This window comes from Zosterops lateralis (genome assembly GCF_965231275.1).
Source record: "Zosterops lateralis genome assembly, chromosome: Z".
Lineage (NCBI taxonomy): Eukaryota > Metazoa > Chordata > Aves > Passeriformes > Zosteropidae > Zosterops > Zosterops lateralis.
The window spans coordinates 17,613,196-17,631,083 of record NC_139800.1 but is presented as its reverse complement, the minus strand read 5'-3'; the positions used below and the strand labels follow the sequence as shown (position 1 = coordinate 17,631,083).

Below are 17,888 nucleotides of genomic sequence, written 5' to 3'. Positions count from 1 at the left end.
TCTTTCACAAACAGTGAGGTTGAGAGATTTCTTGCCCATTTACTGTTACTTCTCTGTAGCTCTTTTCTTAGAAGGCAGCTTGCCACTAGCACATTAAAAAGGCACAGTGAAGATCAGTCAAGCTGCATTCTATCTTGATTGTAGCTTAAGAGCTGTCAGATCAAGTGACCACTACAGTTGGCCATTACAGGAGACAGTTTTGAGGAGAGGCTTAAAAGCAAGCTGGCTTTTTGATTCTTACCAGAATTCACTGTGTCTCTTAGGAGAGAGTGGGGTGAAGACTGGGATAAAAAAATGCAAAGAAAAGGTAGCTGTAGATTGCTCTGCACAGATCTGGAACAACATCCTACTTTTATATGAGGTAATAACACAAGACTCTGTGAGTGCAAGATCTCAGTAAATTCCCTCCCAGATGTAAAACATACTGATGTGGAGGGTTCTGAATGCCTCAGACAGTTACACAGGTGGCTTGCAGCCCTCTTTTTGGATCTCCCACTGTTTTGATCTTGTGCATTATTTGCTTTTATTGATTAATGTTCTATGACTGTCTTTCCCAAGTGAAGCTTAACTGGCTCTTGCAGGGTCTAGATGAAGGGCTATTTTCTCAGAGAAGAACACCTTGCAGAGGACGCTGTTCTGAGCTGTGCCTGTTGTGTGTCTGTTTTGCAGCACAACAGCTCCGTGGCGGGCTCAAAGCGCGTCACCGTGCGCGGGCTCCGGCCGTACACGGAGTACATGGCCAGAGTGCGCTGCGGGGCGGCCAAGCACTTCTGGAGGTGGAGTGACTGGAGCCAGCCCCTGACCATCACAACAAAGGAAGGAAGTATGTCCAACCCTTTCAGAAGCAAAGTTTGAGGGATGTTCCTTACTTGCCACCTCTCTTTGCTGTTAGTTGTTACTCTTCCACTGTGTAGCTAAAGCAGAGAGGCCTGTTGCATGTGTAAAAGAAACACGCTAAGCAAACTTCAAGAGGATGACTTCTTGAATAGTTGTCAGCCTACCTGCTAGTCTCAGACATTCCCCCCAATGCAGGAAGGGGGAAACCCAGTTGACTGGGAAGATGGACAGACTGAGTTATGGTGCCCTGTGGGGCCTGGAGGAATGGTGCAGAGGTGGGGAAAAGAGTCTGGTGACTGCAAGCAAAGATTTTCTAGGGAAATTAGGCAGACTTAATTCAGAAAAAGGAATAAAATGAAAATGCTGTTAAAAGATAATGTTTGGGCAAGACCTGGGAGTGATGGGAAAAAGGAAGTGTTGTGAGTGGAATTTCTTCAAATGGGAAAAGCAGTTAAACTGTCAATTCTTCCAACACCCAGAGTATTCTCATTTTCTTATTTTGCTATATTGCAGCTCCATCAGGGAAACTGGACATATGGAGAGAAATTACACCAGTTCTGGGGGGACGAAATGTGACCTTGTTCTGGAAGGTGAGACATGCCTGCAGAAATAGAAACAAAGCCCTTCATAAAGGGTTTGGAAAATTCTCTTATGATTTGTGTGCAGCTGATAGCAATTCAGTATGAAAATGTCTTTTACTAATCTGAAACAGATTGTGTATAAAGTATCTCAGAACACGTATATGATGGTGTGCTGTCCTGGAGTTTCAGACATACAATTCTGGTTTTCTAAGTATTAGAACAAGACAGATCCTATTAGCATGATTTCTGCATTTCCATTTCAACCAGTATGTGTATGAATGTATGGAAACAAGTGTTTATATTCTTATGGAAATTAACACATTCTGCTAGTTATTTAAATTTCTAAATGATCCTCATACTTTTTCACTAAAATTTACTAAGTTATTTTTCTCCTCCTCCACAACCTTTTTCTCAGCAAACAGCAAGTTTTCACGCAAATGGAAAAATTATTTCGTATGAAGTAACCTGGGAAAAAATAGAAGATGGCTCCAAGCCTGAAAGCATCTCCTTTTCTTCAGTCCACAACAGCACAAGGATTTTCATTGACAACCATTCCTACAGAATCAGTATCATGGCAAAGAACAATATTAATTTTTCACTTCCTTCAGTATTAATCATCTCTAAAGCTACAGATAACAGTATGAGTATTTTCAGTTGAAATTACATTATTTGAGTTTTGTTTCTACCTGTTCAGAGTGAAGTCATAATTTATCATCTTGGGCAACAAATTAATCTTACCTCTTCACTCACACCACTACTGTCTGAAAATTACAACTTCATTTTCTGCTACAGGGTGCCAGCTGTCTGCTTATTAAGCTTAAGTGCAGAGAGTGTCTTCACAGAGCAAAATACATTTAGCCTAAAACTAGGGCCTCAGACCTGCAGTAGGTGCCTTGATGGTGCAGCCAGTGTCAGTGTGATTAGCTTCATGGTTTTTTTTTTTTTTTTTTTTGGTTTTTTTTTTTTTTTTTTTTTTTTTTTTTGTGACTATGTAGTAACAATTACTGGATAGTTTCTGAGCTGTCAGTTTTCAGCATGTGGAAGACCCCATTTGTCATTTAGTGAAGGAATGCAACTCTTTTATTGTTGTTTTCAACTGTTTAATATAGGAAATGTATTGATCTTCATTTATCAGACTTCAAGAGTCTGAAGTGTCATGCAGGACAATAATAAGAGATTCTGTTTTTTTCATTCCTAGGCACTGAAGAGCTTAAGGAAGGACAGGTTAATGGTACAGATGATGGCATTTTTATCTCCTGGGAGCCCAGAAGTATATATGACAGTTACATTATTGACTGGTGTAACTTTCCCAGGTTGCAGCCGTGTGATTTGCAGTGGAAGAGATTTGGACCCAACACTTCCAGTGCTGTGATCAGCTCAGGTGAAAGCCAAACAAAAATTCTTTCTGACGGTGCAGCAATCCTTCAAGCTGTAGACATTAATTGAATTTAGGAAACAAATAATCTTTTGAATATTATGAATTCTGAATTCTGTTACACCCGCTGTGCAGGTGTAGTTCTTCAAAGACATGTGACGTTTTTCCTACCAAATTAATTAGACAACACAAATGTACCAGCACCATTAAGCCTTGCAAAGCAGTATACTATATTAGAAAAGTCAACACAGTATTTTAGACAAAACCTATTCTGAGTGGCTTATAGCAGCATCCTGAAGGATGATGGTGAAGTTAATGAAAAGGTTAAAACAATTTAGCAAGAGAGATGTAGAAGGGAGCTCTATCCTATCTGTAGCATGGATCAGAAGTTTAGACTCAGACAATCTAAACCCACTGCATAGTGAGAGGTTTGGTACTGTCAGTGTGCCACAAATTACGGGTCTCAGCACCAGTCTTTGTTTAGGATCACTTGCATGTCTTTTATCCTGGTTGTGGCCAGTAGACCTAAATCCTTTCTGTCTGTGTGGAAGTTGCTCTGATATGCTTCTAAAGCTGCAAGGATTTAGCTTTGTTAGAGTCTCTCAAGATGAGAGCTCACGTTGGAATGAAACTTGTTTGAATAAAATTTGATTGAACACACATAAATTTGCAATAAAGGAACTGCAGCTCAATTTATACAAATGTCCCCTGCATGTAATGAAGGGGACTGTGGTAACTCATGCGAAGAGTACTGTCAAATTCTTCAGCAGTTTGCACTTGATTAATGCGAATGGGAATGGATGTCAGTGAGGATAGTAAGGAATCCTGATACCTGGACATGTGTCTGCATCAAATATTCCAAAACACCAAAACACAACCTTTGCCTGTGCCAGAAATATAAATAAAAGTCTCTCTTTTTTGGTGATTTTGGAGTCTATTGTTCAGTTACCTTGAATACTGTATGGACAACTAAAAAATATATATATATATATAAACCTCTCTCCCAGTTCTTTCTTTCAGACAGAATAAATGTGTTTAATTCACATAATGCTCACCAAGAATTGACTTGCCCTTTCTCCTTCAATTGCTTTAATAGCACAGTAGCACTCAGAGAAGGTGTCTGATAGGTTATTGACCTCTGTAGGAAGCAGTTAAATAAAAGTAACATTGAAAGACAATCTGGTTTGTTCAACTTTTTTCTAGCTGCTTTTATTCCGGGAGTGAGATACAAATTCTGCATCTATGGATCTGTTGCTAATAGAGCCTCCTTACTGGAAAAGAAGATTGGTTATCTCAGGGAGCTACGTAAGTTTGCAACGTATTTGGGGCTTGTGCATTTGCTAAATTGATCTGTCACAAACAGAATAATTGTCTCCTCCTACAGCTAGATAAAACTGGATTTTTTGTGTTCTTTCTGTATCTTCAGTGAGGCATTTAAAAGGTCTATATCAACATACAGGCCCTATGTTGGAGGATATTTGGCTGGTGCAGTGACCAGGTAGAGCCCATGTTTATTAGGAGAGGTGAACAAAGCTGTGATTATCAGTTATTGTTTCGTGTATTATGTGGATGCATGGAAGCTCTGTGAAGCTGACAGTTTTTGTACGGAACTTTGGCCTTGTTCAGCTTTTAAATACAAGGAAAATGTAAATGTAAACACCACAGGGGAGTGTGGATTTTTCAAATGATAAGAGAAAACACTTTTGAAGAATAATTGCAAGTTTAACTTGAATTTCCTTTCTCCAGCTCCTCATCTTGACCCTGTTGTGAGAAAAGTTGACCTGACTTACAATTCAGTAGCACTGTCTTGGGATTCTTATTTCACAAATGAGTCAGATCCTGGTTTTGTAAGAGGCTACCATGTTTATGTGTCACCTATACAAGGGAACTGCAATTTGAAAGGATCAAAAAAGCACATTCTTTCAGGTAACTGAACTCTCCACTACAGAAAGTTGCATCATTGATACAGGTGAAAGACTTGTTGGTATTGCAGCATCTTAGAAGGTTCTCGTGAGGTGGTCTGGCTGGCTCAATCAGCCATCTCTAGATTTCAACACCTGCTGCTCTTGGGTCCTCTCTGCTTGAGGTGCTTGTAGGCAGAAGTGATTCCTGACTTTTAGTGGTTTACAGCCCACATCCTGTTGTCCATGACTCCTTTTTAGCTCCAGAAATTACTCCTTTCGTACTATAGGAGGAGTTCTGCCTCTTGTGATAGGAGCTCTGAATGAATGTTGAAAAACTTCTGTTTGTGGTCTACTTGAATGAAAGTCGTAAGAAGCATGTTAGTCTTAGTAGGATTTGGGTATTTTAGAAACACATGGGATACAATTTATTTCCTTCAAAATCAGAGCACTGTAGAAATTCCCCATGTAAATTCTTTTTTAGTGAAAGTATTGGTGTATATGCTCTACAGTGGAGTTCCTTTAGCAGAACTGAGCAGTGAAGTGTCACAAAGCCACAAATTTATATCAGACCTTTCCACATGCAAAACTGCTCCAGATGACTTTGCTCCATTATAATTTTCAGATGTTTCCAACACATTAAAAGAATTTTTTTTTCCCTTGTCTCCTCTTCTGCCTGGGTCATGTCCTGTGTTCTTCTGCTGATTAGACTAGTGGTAGGATGAAAAGCATAGTTTGAGCTGAAGGAGGCTTATGTAAAAGTACTTATCAGAACTAAACTAACTATTTAAGTACTATAATTCTGTAAGTAATACCAGTTAGACTTTAAAAAATTTAAATCAAAGATTTTCTGCTTCACTACTTCTGCTACCAGACAAGGGGTGTGACTGAAAACAGCAGAAATAAATTAACCCATTTCTCCCTGGGGTTTTGGAGTTGCACAATAGAGAGGCAAAAGAGCTCTTTTTTTCAGACAGATTTCTTGCTTTTGATTACCTTTGAAGAAATTGACATAAGTTTAAGGGCTACAGGATTCTGGTAAAAAAAGAAATGACAAAATGCAAATCATTCTGGTACAATCCTTGAAGAAAAAGAAATTAAAATAAACAAGTTTCAGTCTTTGACAAGGAGTTGTTAGATGTCTGCCAGAGGAGGGCAATGCTGTGGCCAGTCCACTAAGGAGGGATGTGACTTCAACCAGTAGCAGTGAGTCAGGATGCATCATTGTTCCTGGAAGAAAGTGTGCAAATTACAAATAAGGTGGATTGCAAATGTTTTGTTATTTCAGTTAACTGGTTTTGTAATATTTTGGGGAGGACTTATTGCAACCTTTCAGTACCTAACAGGAGGCTTATAAAAAAGATAGAGACTTTTCACCAGGGCTTGTATTGGTAAGACAAGTGGTAATGGTTTTAAATTGAAAGAGTGTAGGTTTAGATTAGCTATTAGATTTACTGTGAGGGTAGTGAGGCTCTGAAACAGGTGACCCAGAGAAGCTGTGGATTCCCCATGTCTGGAAGTGTTGAAGGCCAGGTTGGATGGGGCTGAGTAACCTGGTCTAGTGGAAGGTGTCCCTGTCCATGGCAGGGGAGCTGGAACTAGGTGATCCTTAGGGTCCCTTCTAACCCAGAACATTCTGTGATCCCATGATTCCATCTTATCTTTTTTGTTTTAGATGACTCAGAGCTATGTAAATACACAATTGAAAACCCAGAAGAAAAGAGGTACACCGTGAAACACCTGATGCCAAACACAAAATACAAAATAGTGGTTAAGGCATTTACAGGTGGAGGAGAGACTCCCATTGTTAACTTTAGATACGTAGATACACCGTCTAACTGTGAGTACTGCCTGTGAATAATGTCTTCTAGGAGAAGGATGGGATGATTTAAAATGTTATAATAATCTTCCTTTCTTAAGGGAAAACATTTAACTCAATGCAACATTCACTTAAGAAAGAATCCAACTGAGAATGATATGAGCATACCAACATGGCATTTTGATACTTCTAAGTAGAAAAGGATTTTTTCTAAATTTTAGAACAATCCTAATTTACATCTTCATTTAAGTCTTATATCCTTCTGGGAAATAGCTCAATATATGCACATTTGCATGCCTAGTGAGTCCTGTTTGTTAGAACTCATTGAAGAATTGTGTTTACATTTTACTGGTTTTCCAGTATAGGAAAACCTACAGACTTGTGTGCAAACGGGTAATTCCTGTATGGACTCTTGAACTTCTAATGTTGATTCTTACCCTCATCAGTCTTTCAAACCATTGCCAAGTTCACTCCTTCATAAGCCAATACAGAAAGGTTGTTGGCATGGGCACAGTAGTTTGCTAACTGGGCAGATTTGATCACCAAAGCAGAAGAGGAAATGACTTGCCCATAACTTTGTCCCTTGAAAATACCAGTCAGCATGGTTGTGAAATTTAGGATTCAAACTAGAGATGCCTGGTTTTGAAAAAACTAGTTGAGGCTGGAGATAAAAGGGAAGGAATGGGAAAGGGGAAAACATTGGCTTATGCATGGAGACTCCATATTTTAGGCTAACTACTACAGTGTCTGACTGTCACGGCACCCTCACAGGCACAGTTCCGGTGCTAACACATAAGTTCTGGCTCCCATCAGCCAGCCAGATATTTGTACAGCCAAGCAGAGAATAAAAACAAGGGCTTAATTAACCCTAAAGAAATAAAAGGAGAATGTAACATGTCAGTTCCCTCTTGTGGTGTTATGATGGGGATACACAAACTCTGTGGCACAGGGCAGAAGGGCACTGGACAAGGCAGAGGGAGAGCAGCTCTAACCAGTGCTCCCCTCAGCTGTTTGTGAACAGCATAGGCCGAGGCTGTCTTCCAGCTAGAAGGAAATACTGAGATCCCTGTATCAGCATAAATCCTAGGAGACTTGAGCACTCGTGTAGTGTTTTTCTTGCTATAGTGAGTCCAAAATGGAAGTACAGATGTTGCTTATGTCTCACAGTAAAAATCTGTCCTCTCTGCAGGTCTGAGAGAAAACCTAGAACAATACTTTGGTGAGGTTATCATTGCCTTAACTTTTGTAAATTACTCTTACAGCTAAGGTGCCAATATGAGGGCAAATAAAAAGCAATCTAGTTATAATTCCATTCTGGAATTATAATTCCATTCTGGTAAAGGGAATCAAGGTCTAAAGACTTAACAGAGATATCCCAGAACTTTCAGCCAAGCTACTTTGCAACCATGGACCACACAGTTTTACTGCTGAGTTAATGGCAGGCATCCCACACAGAGTTGATGTTATTTTTGCCCCAGAAACTCAATCTATATTTACTTTAATGTGTGAGATATTTAAAGCAAAATTTTAAAGTATTTTTCTTCCACAGCAAACATGCTGTACTTTGTATTCCTGTTAGTGATAGTTCCAATCCTAGTAGCAGCTTTATGCCACTGGAAGATGGACTGGTAAGTTGAAATGCACGTTTCCATTGTAGACAGAGAAATAACTAATCAAAATCACAAACTACTGTTGCAGCTTGTTTCTTCCAGGCTATTGCAAGGCCTCGTTAATTTCTTCCTTTGGCTATCTGGCTATGTGGGTGTTTTAAGTACTTGGCTTGTGGCATTTCTGAGACACTGGTCATCTGCTGCTGTGCCTGTACACATCTATGGGTGGCTTCTGCTGATAGAGTGTGCTTTGATAACAGAACACAAATGTCATTTATTTTGGTCTCTTATTTCCAGGGTGAAGGAGTGTTTCTGTCCTGTAATACCTAGTCCTAACAAGAGTAAAGTGCTGTCATTCAAAGAGTTTAAGGTAAGATCACTGAAAATCTAGAGTTTTTAACTTGTCCATTCTTTACTTAATAGATTTTAAAAATATTCTTGTGTTGACTGCATTTAAAAATTAACTTCTTGTCAGTTTTTGTGTTGACTACATTTAATCATTATACACAAATTAACACAGTTTAATATTACTATTTAGTGGAAAGCACTCCTTTTGACATTCATGCGACTCTGCAGTGACCAGCTTATATTCCAGTCCGTTACTGCAAAAAGAAAATGCACAGCTGGAGAATAAATTAAACTTTTTGATCAGCAGGTGATTCCTCCACTGTTACTGTTCAAACCCCTGCAGTGTCTGAACTCAACAGCCCAGAGGATACAGGACTTCCCTGCAGCCCGTGGGCTGTGCCTGCCCCAGTTCCCTCGGGAGGACACTGCGGGGCCGGGCACCTGCTGGCCCCGGGAGGTGCAGGGGGCTCTGCTAGGCACTGCCAGCCTGGCTGGGAGAACAAGGTTGTAGCCCCTCTGAACTGGGAGCTGCTGCTTCTGTGCTGCATGCAGGGGGCTCCAAAGCCTTTGCCCTGGCACATGTGGGGCTCCTGGTGTTCACTGAACATCGAGCACTGGAGTACACATAACAGCTGCTGCTGCTGCCTTCCAGTTGCTTGTGCCTCAAGCTAAAACTAGCACACATCAAAAACTTGGCCAAGTCTTTACAGTAGAGGGATGCATTCTTTCCACAAATACAGTTATGAGTTTACTTAAAAAATAAATCAATCAATAAATAATCTGATAAATTTCACATAAAATACAGCTTCCATCGAACATCCTCTATGTAGGTTTTCCTTCAAAATAATTTATTTGAAAAGTGCAAACTAAAAAATAGCTGTGTTAGGAGTATTAGAATTCCTTAAAGTAACCACTCTCTTTTCTCTAGTCTGGGCTTCTTTCATTGAGTAGGTTTTTTTGCTTAATGATTCTCTTGCAGACTGATTCTGAGAAAGTGCTGAAGATAAATGACTGCCTGCCTGACATGCTAGCCATGGACAGCAATACTGAACGGAAGAACCATACTGAAGCTCAGAAATTGCATCCTGTTACCTGGAGCCCGTTATCTTCAACACCAACTGAAGATAAGTTTGATGGTCTCAATTCTTCCTGGATTTACCCTAGTGAAAATGTAGAGCGAGACTTTCTACCCACACCTACACCTCAAACTCATACTTGTTTCGAGAATTTTGCTTATTCTCCTCCACTTAAGGCTGGATCTGTTCCTTATCAAATACCAGAGACACTGGGAGCAGGCAAGACAAATCAGGCAGTGGTGCTGTACCAGCCACAATGCTATTTAGATATTTGTCATGAGGATGCAGCCTCAGCCACCAGAGGAACAGCTGAGAGAAAGAACAGTCTGAGATACACCTCACAAACAGAGCACTGCCTGGGGGAGAGGATTTGATGTTCTGTCCTCCAGTGAGTCCATCCAGTGCTTGGCTACATACTGTAAATGAGAATTTCTAAAACCACAACTTCTTTTGATCAGGGCTCTCACAAGCCCAGCTGCCTGACTTCCATTAATATGGCAAAGCTGTTGTTTCTGGACTAGTTTTGAGTGCTGATTTACACAGGAATTATGAGTGTTATGGCTTCATTATAACTTACAGGCATTAGATGAGATTTATAGGCTGGTTTGTGGCCTGTATAATGCAAAAAATTACATCACAGCAATCTGTCACAGGCTGATGCAGAGAACTGCTTTATTTTGCAGAGATTAAAACTTTATTCATAAGGTAAAGGAGCAAATGAAACAAGTGGAAAGGTTGTGCTGCTCTAGGAGTGTATTTCTCTTGCAGTGTTCTGTGTACTGTGGCCACCCCAGCCAATGGGAATTGTGCTGCTGGGCATGGAGCATTACTCAGCCCCATCCTTTTGGGGGCTGGGTTGTATTTTCCCTCTCTCAAACGATGTAAGGAATCATTGTAGAAGCATTCCCTGCACACACCATGGCTCATTCCTAGAAGATTTGAAGGAACTTTGACTTCCCCAGGAATGCTGCCCAGAGCACCCAAATCCAGTGATCATCCTGCTTTCTCACCTTTGTCCTAACTGCACTTGATGTGTGAAAGAGCACAGCAAACAGATTTTTATGGGGAAGATCCTGCTTCCACTTCTTGTGACTGGGGCTCCTCACACTTCTGCCTTCTCTGCCTAAAGACCCTTTAAAATTGTCTTAACTATACATTGAAGAGATGTAGGGAGTTAGGTGGAAAGGAGTTAATTTTCCAGAGGTAGTACCACATGGCATGGCCTCTCTGCTTGTGCACATGAACTGAACTTTTGGCATTGACCCTTGTACTTCCATAGCAAGTCCCAACCAGCCAACCAACCAATGAACCAAGCAACCAGACAGGCTGGTCAGAAGCACAGGTGTATGAATCCCATTTGTGAGGAACATCATATTCAGGCTGCGTACATTAGATCTTCCAACACTACTTTTTCAAGTGTTAAAAAACAAAACCAAAAAAATATTTATTGCAACACTCCGAATTCCCACAGGAGGCAGCAGTGAATTTGGCCTTTCATTTTGATTTCAGGAAATTGTACACTTGTAATGTAGCAGTACAGTTGGAATTGTAGTTGAAAGTCTCATCAGATTTACCTCAGTGAACAAGGAAAGGAACCCTTTGGTTTTGCCTCCTTATGCTGTTTGGAATCTGTCACAAAGAGATGGTTTCAACTTAAGAGCATAGCATAAATGATTCTCAAAGGTGAAAAAAATGGTGTCTGACAATTTGATGTTCAGCTAGTTTGCTAAAATGCAGTTACTTGTCTTCCCTTGTTCAACTAGCTAATCTCACTCCTAGAGACCAAGCAGCTGCAGACAAAGTGAGTTCTGACACTAAACCACATCTAGTGCTGCTTACAGATACTGTTGTAATGTCACAAGCTGTGGTGCATCAGGAAAACCAGTAAGATGTTGCACAGCAAGGTGACAAGCACTGACTTTGTAGTGCAGAGGGAGGAGCTTCAGGAAAAGGGGAGGTATAAAGATACAGAGATGGGCAGATGTGGCTGGAGGTGTTCAGTCCAGACCGTGCCACATCCATCTGTGTGCTGTGTGCACAGATGCAGGTGGCTCACAGACTTGAGAAGTAGAGAAGAGTTTGCAGCATGGTCTTTCCTTTCAGCCTCCAGCCAGCTGAATAAGGAAACATGGCTGGGCACATTCTGCTGACAGGCAAGAGAACAGGAAGGGAAAAGGAGAAGGCTGATGCTATTTGACCGATACATCCCAGGAAAACTTTCTCCCTTTATCTTAACCTCTTCTCTGAGGAACAATGCATGTGAAAGCTTGATACCACTGTATCCTTACAGCTTGGAACACTTGCTTCTCCACAGTGCTTCATCACATTTTATGTCTTTGTGTAGCTTTAAAGCTTTAGTGCTGGAAAAAAGGCCAGTAAACATAAGGGAGCTGCTTTGTCGCAACCAATACAAAACTTCTAAGCTGCACATTTCATAAAAAGGTGTATTTATCCTAAAATGTTGAAAACGCACCCTAAATCAAGAGGTATGTTCTAAGGAATTCAGACATAGATGTCAGTCAAAGAAATCAGAGTATCACACAAAGCATTTAAATTTTGATATTGCTGCAGTTCCTCCTGCCAGGGCGACAGCTGCAACCACGCACAACACCCTGCTTTGGAAAAGCTGCTGTCACTGAGGCCTGGCTGCAGAAATTCCACCCAGGAAGTGAATGAAGGGGTTTGTGTGTTCAGCCAGTTGTGCCTTCCTGATGGTGGGGTAAGACACATGGCCCTGGCTGAGTTTCCACTTCTCAGTCCCCTGGTCATTCCTGGGGGGATCCTGCTCTGATGAAATTCCATTATCTGGAGGCAGTGACACATTTGACCACGTTTCAGATTGCTGGATGAGGGAAGGAGAAGCTGGCTCCTCTTTCCCTATAAACCCTTCTGCTTCCTGGCTCTGATAGGTGGTGCTCTGTGAAACCTCTTGTGCATAAAAAGCACAACAAATGGAGGATTCCAGGAAGGATAATGCCTCTGTGCCAGTCCAAGGGCACAGTCTGGGAACCAGAACTGAAGATATGAGAAGTATTTTGGCCTACATGGAGAAGTGTGTATAATTTTTATATATTAAAACATCTGTCTTGCATTAATGGTTGAATGAGTTCAAAACTGTAATCCTTTTTTTTTCATAATGCAACTTTCACAGCTGTTGTTGAAATGCTAATACTTAAACCATCACATAATAGAAAATCATTCTCGGTATGTTAAATTTTTAAAATAAAAATTGTGTGTGAACTGTTAAAGGGTCTCTGTATCTTATAAAGCATTAATGTAAAATATATTTTTGACAAAAAAAATTATTTGGGAATATTAATTTCTGATTGTTCTACTTAACTAGTAACTTACAAATATGAATTAAATTCCAACCCCTTTCTAACGCTGAGAGGTAAACAGGAGACCAGAACAACTATAAGAAGTTTAAGTACATTTTATTAACAACGCATCCCTTTGATAAGACTACGCTTCAGGAGGCCTTTAATGCTTGTTGACATGAACTGTACACAGTATGCAAAACAAAACAAAATGAAACAAAAAACAAAACAAAAACAAAAAACAAAACAAAACAAAAAACAAAACAAAACAAAAAAAAAGAAAGAAAAAAAAGGAAAAACACAGAAAAAAAATCAAGGTGGGCAATATCATTTTGGGACAAGCCTCTGTTTAAATTATACACAGCTCAATGCAATATTCTTACGTAAAATATATAAATACTTTCTCTTTCTATGTTACAGGTATACAATATAAATCAGATTTCAATGTCTGTTCAGTGACCTACAAACACTAGAACCTCCAAATATGTAGCAGCGTATTACTAACAAAAAAAAAAAGACCACACAGGACAGGGAGAGTAAGTATTGAGATTTTTCTTGATCCCTTCCCTCAGATCAGAATGATTTAGATAATCTCTTGTAATGCAGTTTTAGGGATGCTGACAGCCCAGTATTGGAACAATTTTTCAATGAGATTTATGAAGTATAAAGCCTTTTTCCCCTTTAGACATAGTATCTTGTGCTGAAACACCCTATTCAGTGGCAAAATGACGTTACAATTTTTGGCATAAATTAGGTTTTGCAAAAAAATAGTGTATTTTAAAAAGCAACTCAAAGCAGAATGTGCAATTTCTTCATGCTGTGGCATTGCTGTCCATCTATGCTACAAAAATAACCCAAAGAAAACCCATATTCTTTAATGACTATAAATCTGTTGAAAACAAAACTATCCAGGGAACCAGCACTGGGAGTTAAGCAAAAACCAAGGAGATTGAAGACATCCAGAAAAATAAAAACATGGTTTCCAGCGTGTTCTCAAGTCTTTTACAGTTGCATGACTTTCTCTCAGATTGTATACCTGTCATAAGCACACAATAATACAAGTGTGACTAAAAAAAAAAGTCACTGGACCTGCTTTTCAGTGGCTCCAGTGCAGCTCAGAGCAGCAGGACTGCAGGGAGGTGGGCAGGACCTCAGACCCTGGTGAGAATTCTCCCGCTGCCATTGCTGCACCTGAGCTCGTGTTGGCTTACAAAGCTTTGCCAGCTTCCTGCCCTCCAAACTGCCAAACACCAAGTCCAAGGCACAGACTACAAAGCAACAACTCTTCCTTCCCTCACTAGAATTTGGTTACAGTCTAGAACAGCTACCTGACTCTTCAGGCACCTAGGAGAGGTGCTTTGGTTTTGTTTTCAGTCTCACTGCAAACCACAACTCTCTTTCCAGACCACTACGTATGTTTCAAAGTGAAATCACACAAGCAAGATTCTCACAGGTGCCTTATAAGTGTTTTTAAGGGCAGCTTACCTCAGTGTGCTGAGCCACTGCACCCAAAACTAGTGAATTGTTTAGAACCCCACTTAGGGAAAAACCACCACCCCCCTGCAAAGTGAGTGCATTTAGGGTACTTTTGTCAAGATGTCAGTCAAATAAGAGCTGTCAGATGAGGAAAAGCAACTGTTTCAAGCACAACATGCCAGAGCCTCCACATAGGAGTTGGGAACTTCAAAGCCTGATCATCTCCAGCTCAAAGTGATGTCCACAACAGCTGGGAGCGTTCTGCATTTCTGAATTTCAGAGAGGTGAAAAGTTCTCCTTCTCCAAAAGGGGACACTCAGCCCCCCAGCCTCATCCTCCTTCCCTCCATGAAGAGGACAAGGCCCTCGTGGAGGTGCCTGTCAGTCAGCTCTGCTCTCTGGAAAGGGCTCCCCTTTCCCTTGCCTCTAAGAGCAGACCAAGAGAACCAGGCAGCTGATGATAATTGTGACCGGTTCCAGAAGCAGCCTCTCCTTCCCAGAGTGGCTCCCACCTCACCTCTGAGCTGTGTGTCAGAAAGTTGAGTCCTTGAGGAGTTTTCTTTGCCACAGCAACCAAACTGCATTTGTAAGTGAATGCTACACACGTTACTGTTTATTGATAAGTATCACCAATCACTCAGACTGGAAATATAAAAAGTGGGTGGTCTGTCAGCTTCCCTAGGAGAAGTGGAAGAGAATTTTTATTAGGGCTAATGTAAGCACAATCATTATTTACTACAGCTTTCTTTCGAAGTTTTATCATGATACAAATAAAACCTCAAAATAAGGACTTTGAAAGGGACATTTAAAAAGAAAGAGAACTATAAAATTAGAAATTCACAGTTTATAACTAAGCCAATATAAATTTCCTTCAATAACAGTATCCCCTTCATCTGCCAATTAAAGTGAAACATCAATGTGAGCTTAATGTCAGTGTGTAAATCAATTTTCTAGAAATGTATGTTATGTACAATACAGACTTAACATTCTTGATGCATACTTGTTGAAATCTACTGACACTCATACACTTTCAGAAGAAAAATCACGCTTTATAACTGAATTTGCAGCCATAATTTTTTATGTCAAGTTTTTGTTGTCATGGATCCCCACACAAGCGCGTTATTCAGAATACATGAGCATTTCAGGATGGAGATTCTTTCAAAAGTATGTTTGCTTACCTGTCTATAATCAGAGGCCTTCCTATGATGCTTTCTACATTAAGTGCTATGGGTTAAACTTAACAAATGAACAGAGGTGGGTTTTTTTAAATACAGGTGATAAAACTTGTTTATTTTGCCTTAACTGCAGAAAAATAACATGGAGTTGTTCGATGTAACCCCATTTAGTTATTAAAACAAATCTCTTCTACTCTAGCCTAACTGAGGTAGTGTTTGAAACTACTGTATAACATACGCTATCCCCATTTGTGGGAAAACTACATTATTTTCCTTTGGAGTTTATACCACTATTTGGTCTACTGTGATTGACATTTTGGTTTTACAGAAGCATTTATTTCTTATGACCAGAAGTCCAATAGTTACTGGTGTGGTGTGTTTTCTAAACATTTCAAACATGTCTTGCCACACAGATGTATTATTTGTGTCAATGACCATAGAAGAGTTCAATCAGTTTTCTTTTTGCTCCTTTCAGTGGGAACTCATGAAAAGACAATCTTAGGAACTAAATCTGACTATGAGCAGCAACTTACAGTCTGCTTTACCAGAACCTGATGGTATACAGTGCACATAAGAATTCAGTGAAGTGATAGCTGCAAAGCAGTGCTTATGTGGCATGATGAAATTTCCAGTAAGAACAAATAAATTCTACGTTTCGCTAGAATTGTGTGTTACTGTTCACATGACTACTTATTGAAATCTCCAGCAGCATAGCTAGTAAGAACAGAGATATGAGCATCAGGATAAATTTCACTAAAGTATTAATCTGACAATTATAAAAAATGGTAGGAGTGAATGGATAAAAATACGTTCTACTTAGTACAGTCCAGCTGAATTATTCACCTATATCAAAATCAAAGGGTAATCCCTTCTATTACAGGCATTCTAACAAAGGTGGCCATGCTACTGTATATACACATTTGCATATATTTATACTACCTTTATATAAAGGCTTCTGAATCTTTAGATCCATGATAAAAGTGACAGGGATTCCTACTACTTTTTTTTTTTAGCTTGCACTTACTAGTTCAGAAACAGCACTAGTAACATGACAGAGGCAACTACTTCAATCATTACCAGTCGCTGTATCATTTAACTTTTGCAACAAGTCTTAAATACCGGTACAAAATTATAAGTACGGCTGCTCCAAAATTTGTTACTTAAGGCTTTTCACTACAATTATTAGTACTATCTGATGCTTGATCACTAACCCATTGAAAATTCAAATAAACCTTTGTTTTTATAAAAAGCTGTTTCCGTGGAACTTGGAAAACACTAATACCTAAGTCTCCTCACAAAACCTGCAATGATTAAATGTCTTCAAGTTCAGTTTATACAATATTTGCTTATCTGATACAAATCATGCTTTTTAAAGGATTGTAGTTGAGTAAGACCCACATTTGTACTATATGAGCATGAGTTAGAAACTGCAAACACATGCATAGTATTCAAGGAAAACAATCTGATTTCAGCATTTTAAATTTTATATGACTTGTTTTGAAAATCAAATTGTAGTGAAAATCCTTAACTGGTTCAGATAAGATACATGTATGTAAATGCAATGAAATCGAAGAGACTGCTAATAAAATGTCTTAAAACTATAGCAATATTAAAATAACTTAATGAAACCTCAGATTCAGAGGCATTTCTTTCTGTCTGAAGTTACAAATCCCCAAAGTAGTGTTATAAACAGTACAAAAATCAACAGAGAAGGGCTAACATTAATCCCCTGGTGCCCACAACTACAGCATGGCTCCCCATTGCTGGCAGTGGAATGCACCCCCATCTCTCTGATTCCTGGTATCCAGGGTTTAAAAAGCAAGGCATCGTTCTGCTTCTCTGGAACAGAATCGGAAGTCACTTAAAAATGTCTCTGCAAGTTGTCCTATTTCGTTGTAATTTATGGTAGAAAATGAAATGAAAACATGTGGAGGTGTTCAGTGCTTGGCTCTTGCATATACTGGTAATTACTATTATTAAAACTATGGTAATGTCTAATAAATCCCCAAAGGGCTCAAATGACTGTGCCAGTAATTGGTTGAGGAAGAAAATGTCTTCAGTTCAGTCTTCAGGTACCAGTAGCTTCTGGAAGATTTCAAAGATGATGTTCCAAACTTTTTATCCAGTCAGTGGGAGGTTGTCTGAGCATTTCAAAGTCCATATGCAGAGCACTGCCTGAGCAGAGGTCAGGACTCAGCTGATGCATCGATTACAGGCTGCTTTGTTGGGGTTGCCAAAATAGCCTCTGCTTCCTCATGCATCTAAAAGGAAAAGATCGAGTATTAATACTGCTAGAGATTTTACTCAGGAGACATCACAAAATGGTTTCCTTTGGTACACTTTGGTACACTCAGTGCATGTGCACCCCCCACTT

General features: G+C 39.8%; 2 protein-coding genes across 3 annotated transcripts in view; one reads left to right on the top strand and one right to left on the bottom strand.

The window, feature by feature from the left end:
- The window catches only part of OSMR (oncostatin M receptor), a 31,355-nt gene extending 18,474 nt beyond the window's left edge, over window positions 1–12,881 (top strand). Inside the window, 10 exon segments of the mRNA XM_083883477.1 lie at window positions 670–823; window positions 1,351–1,427; window positions 1,834–2,056; window positions 2,617–2,799; window positions 3,997–4,098; window positions 4,540–4,719; window positions 6,370–6,534; window positions 8,063–8,141; window positions 8,421–8,493; window positions 9,451–12,881. Of these exon segments, the coding sequence (XP_083739603.1) occupies window positions 670–823; window positions 1,351–1,427; window positions 1,834–2,056; window positions 2,617–2,799; window positions 3,997–4,098; window positions 4,540–4,719; window positions 6,370–6,534; window positions 8,063–8,141; window positions 8,421–8,493; window positions 9,451–9,921 (1,707 nt within the window). The 3' untranslated portion in view covers window positions 9,922–12,881.
- Window positions 12,882–12,913: 32 nt separating this feature from the next.
- RICTOR (RPTOR independent companion of MTOR complex 2) overlaps window positions 12,914–17,888 on the bottom strand; it is a 78,405-nt gene continuing 73,430 nt past the window's right edge. For both annotated transcript variants that reach the window (XM_083883475.1, XM_083883476.1), the window contains exon 38: window positions 12,914–17,775. In XM_083883475.1, the coding sequence (XP_083739601.1) occupies window positions 17,701–17,775 (75 nt within the window). In that variant the 3' untranslated portion in view covers window positions 12,914–17,700. The remainder of the gene's footprint in view (window positions 17,776–17,888) is intronic.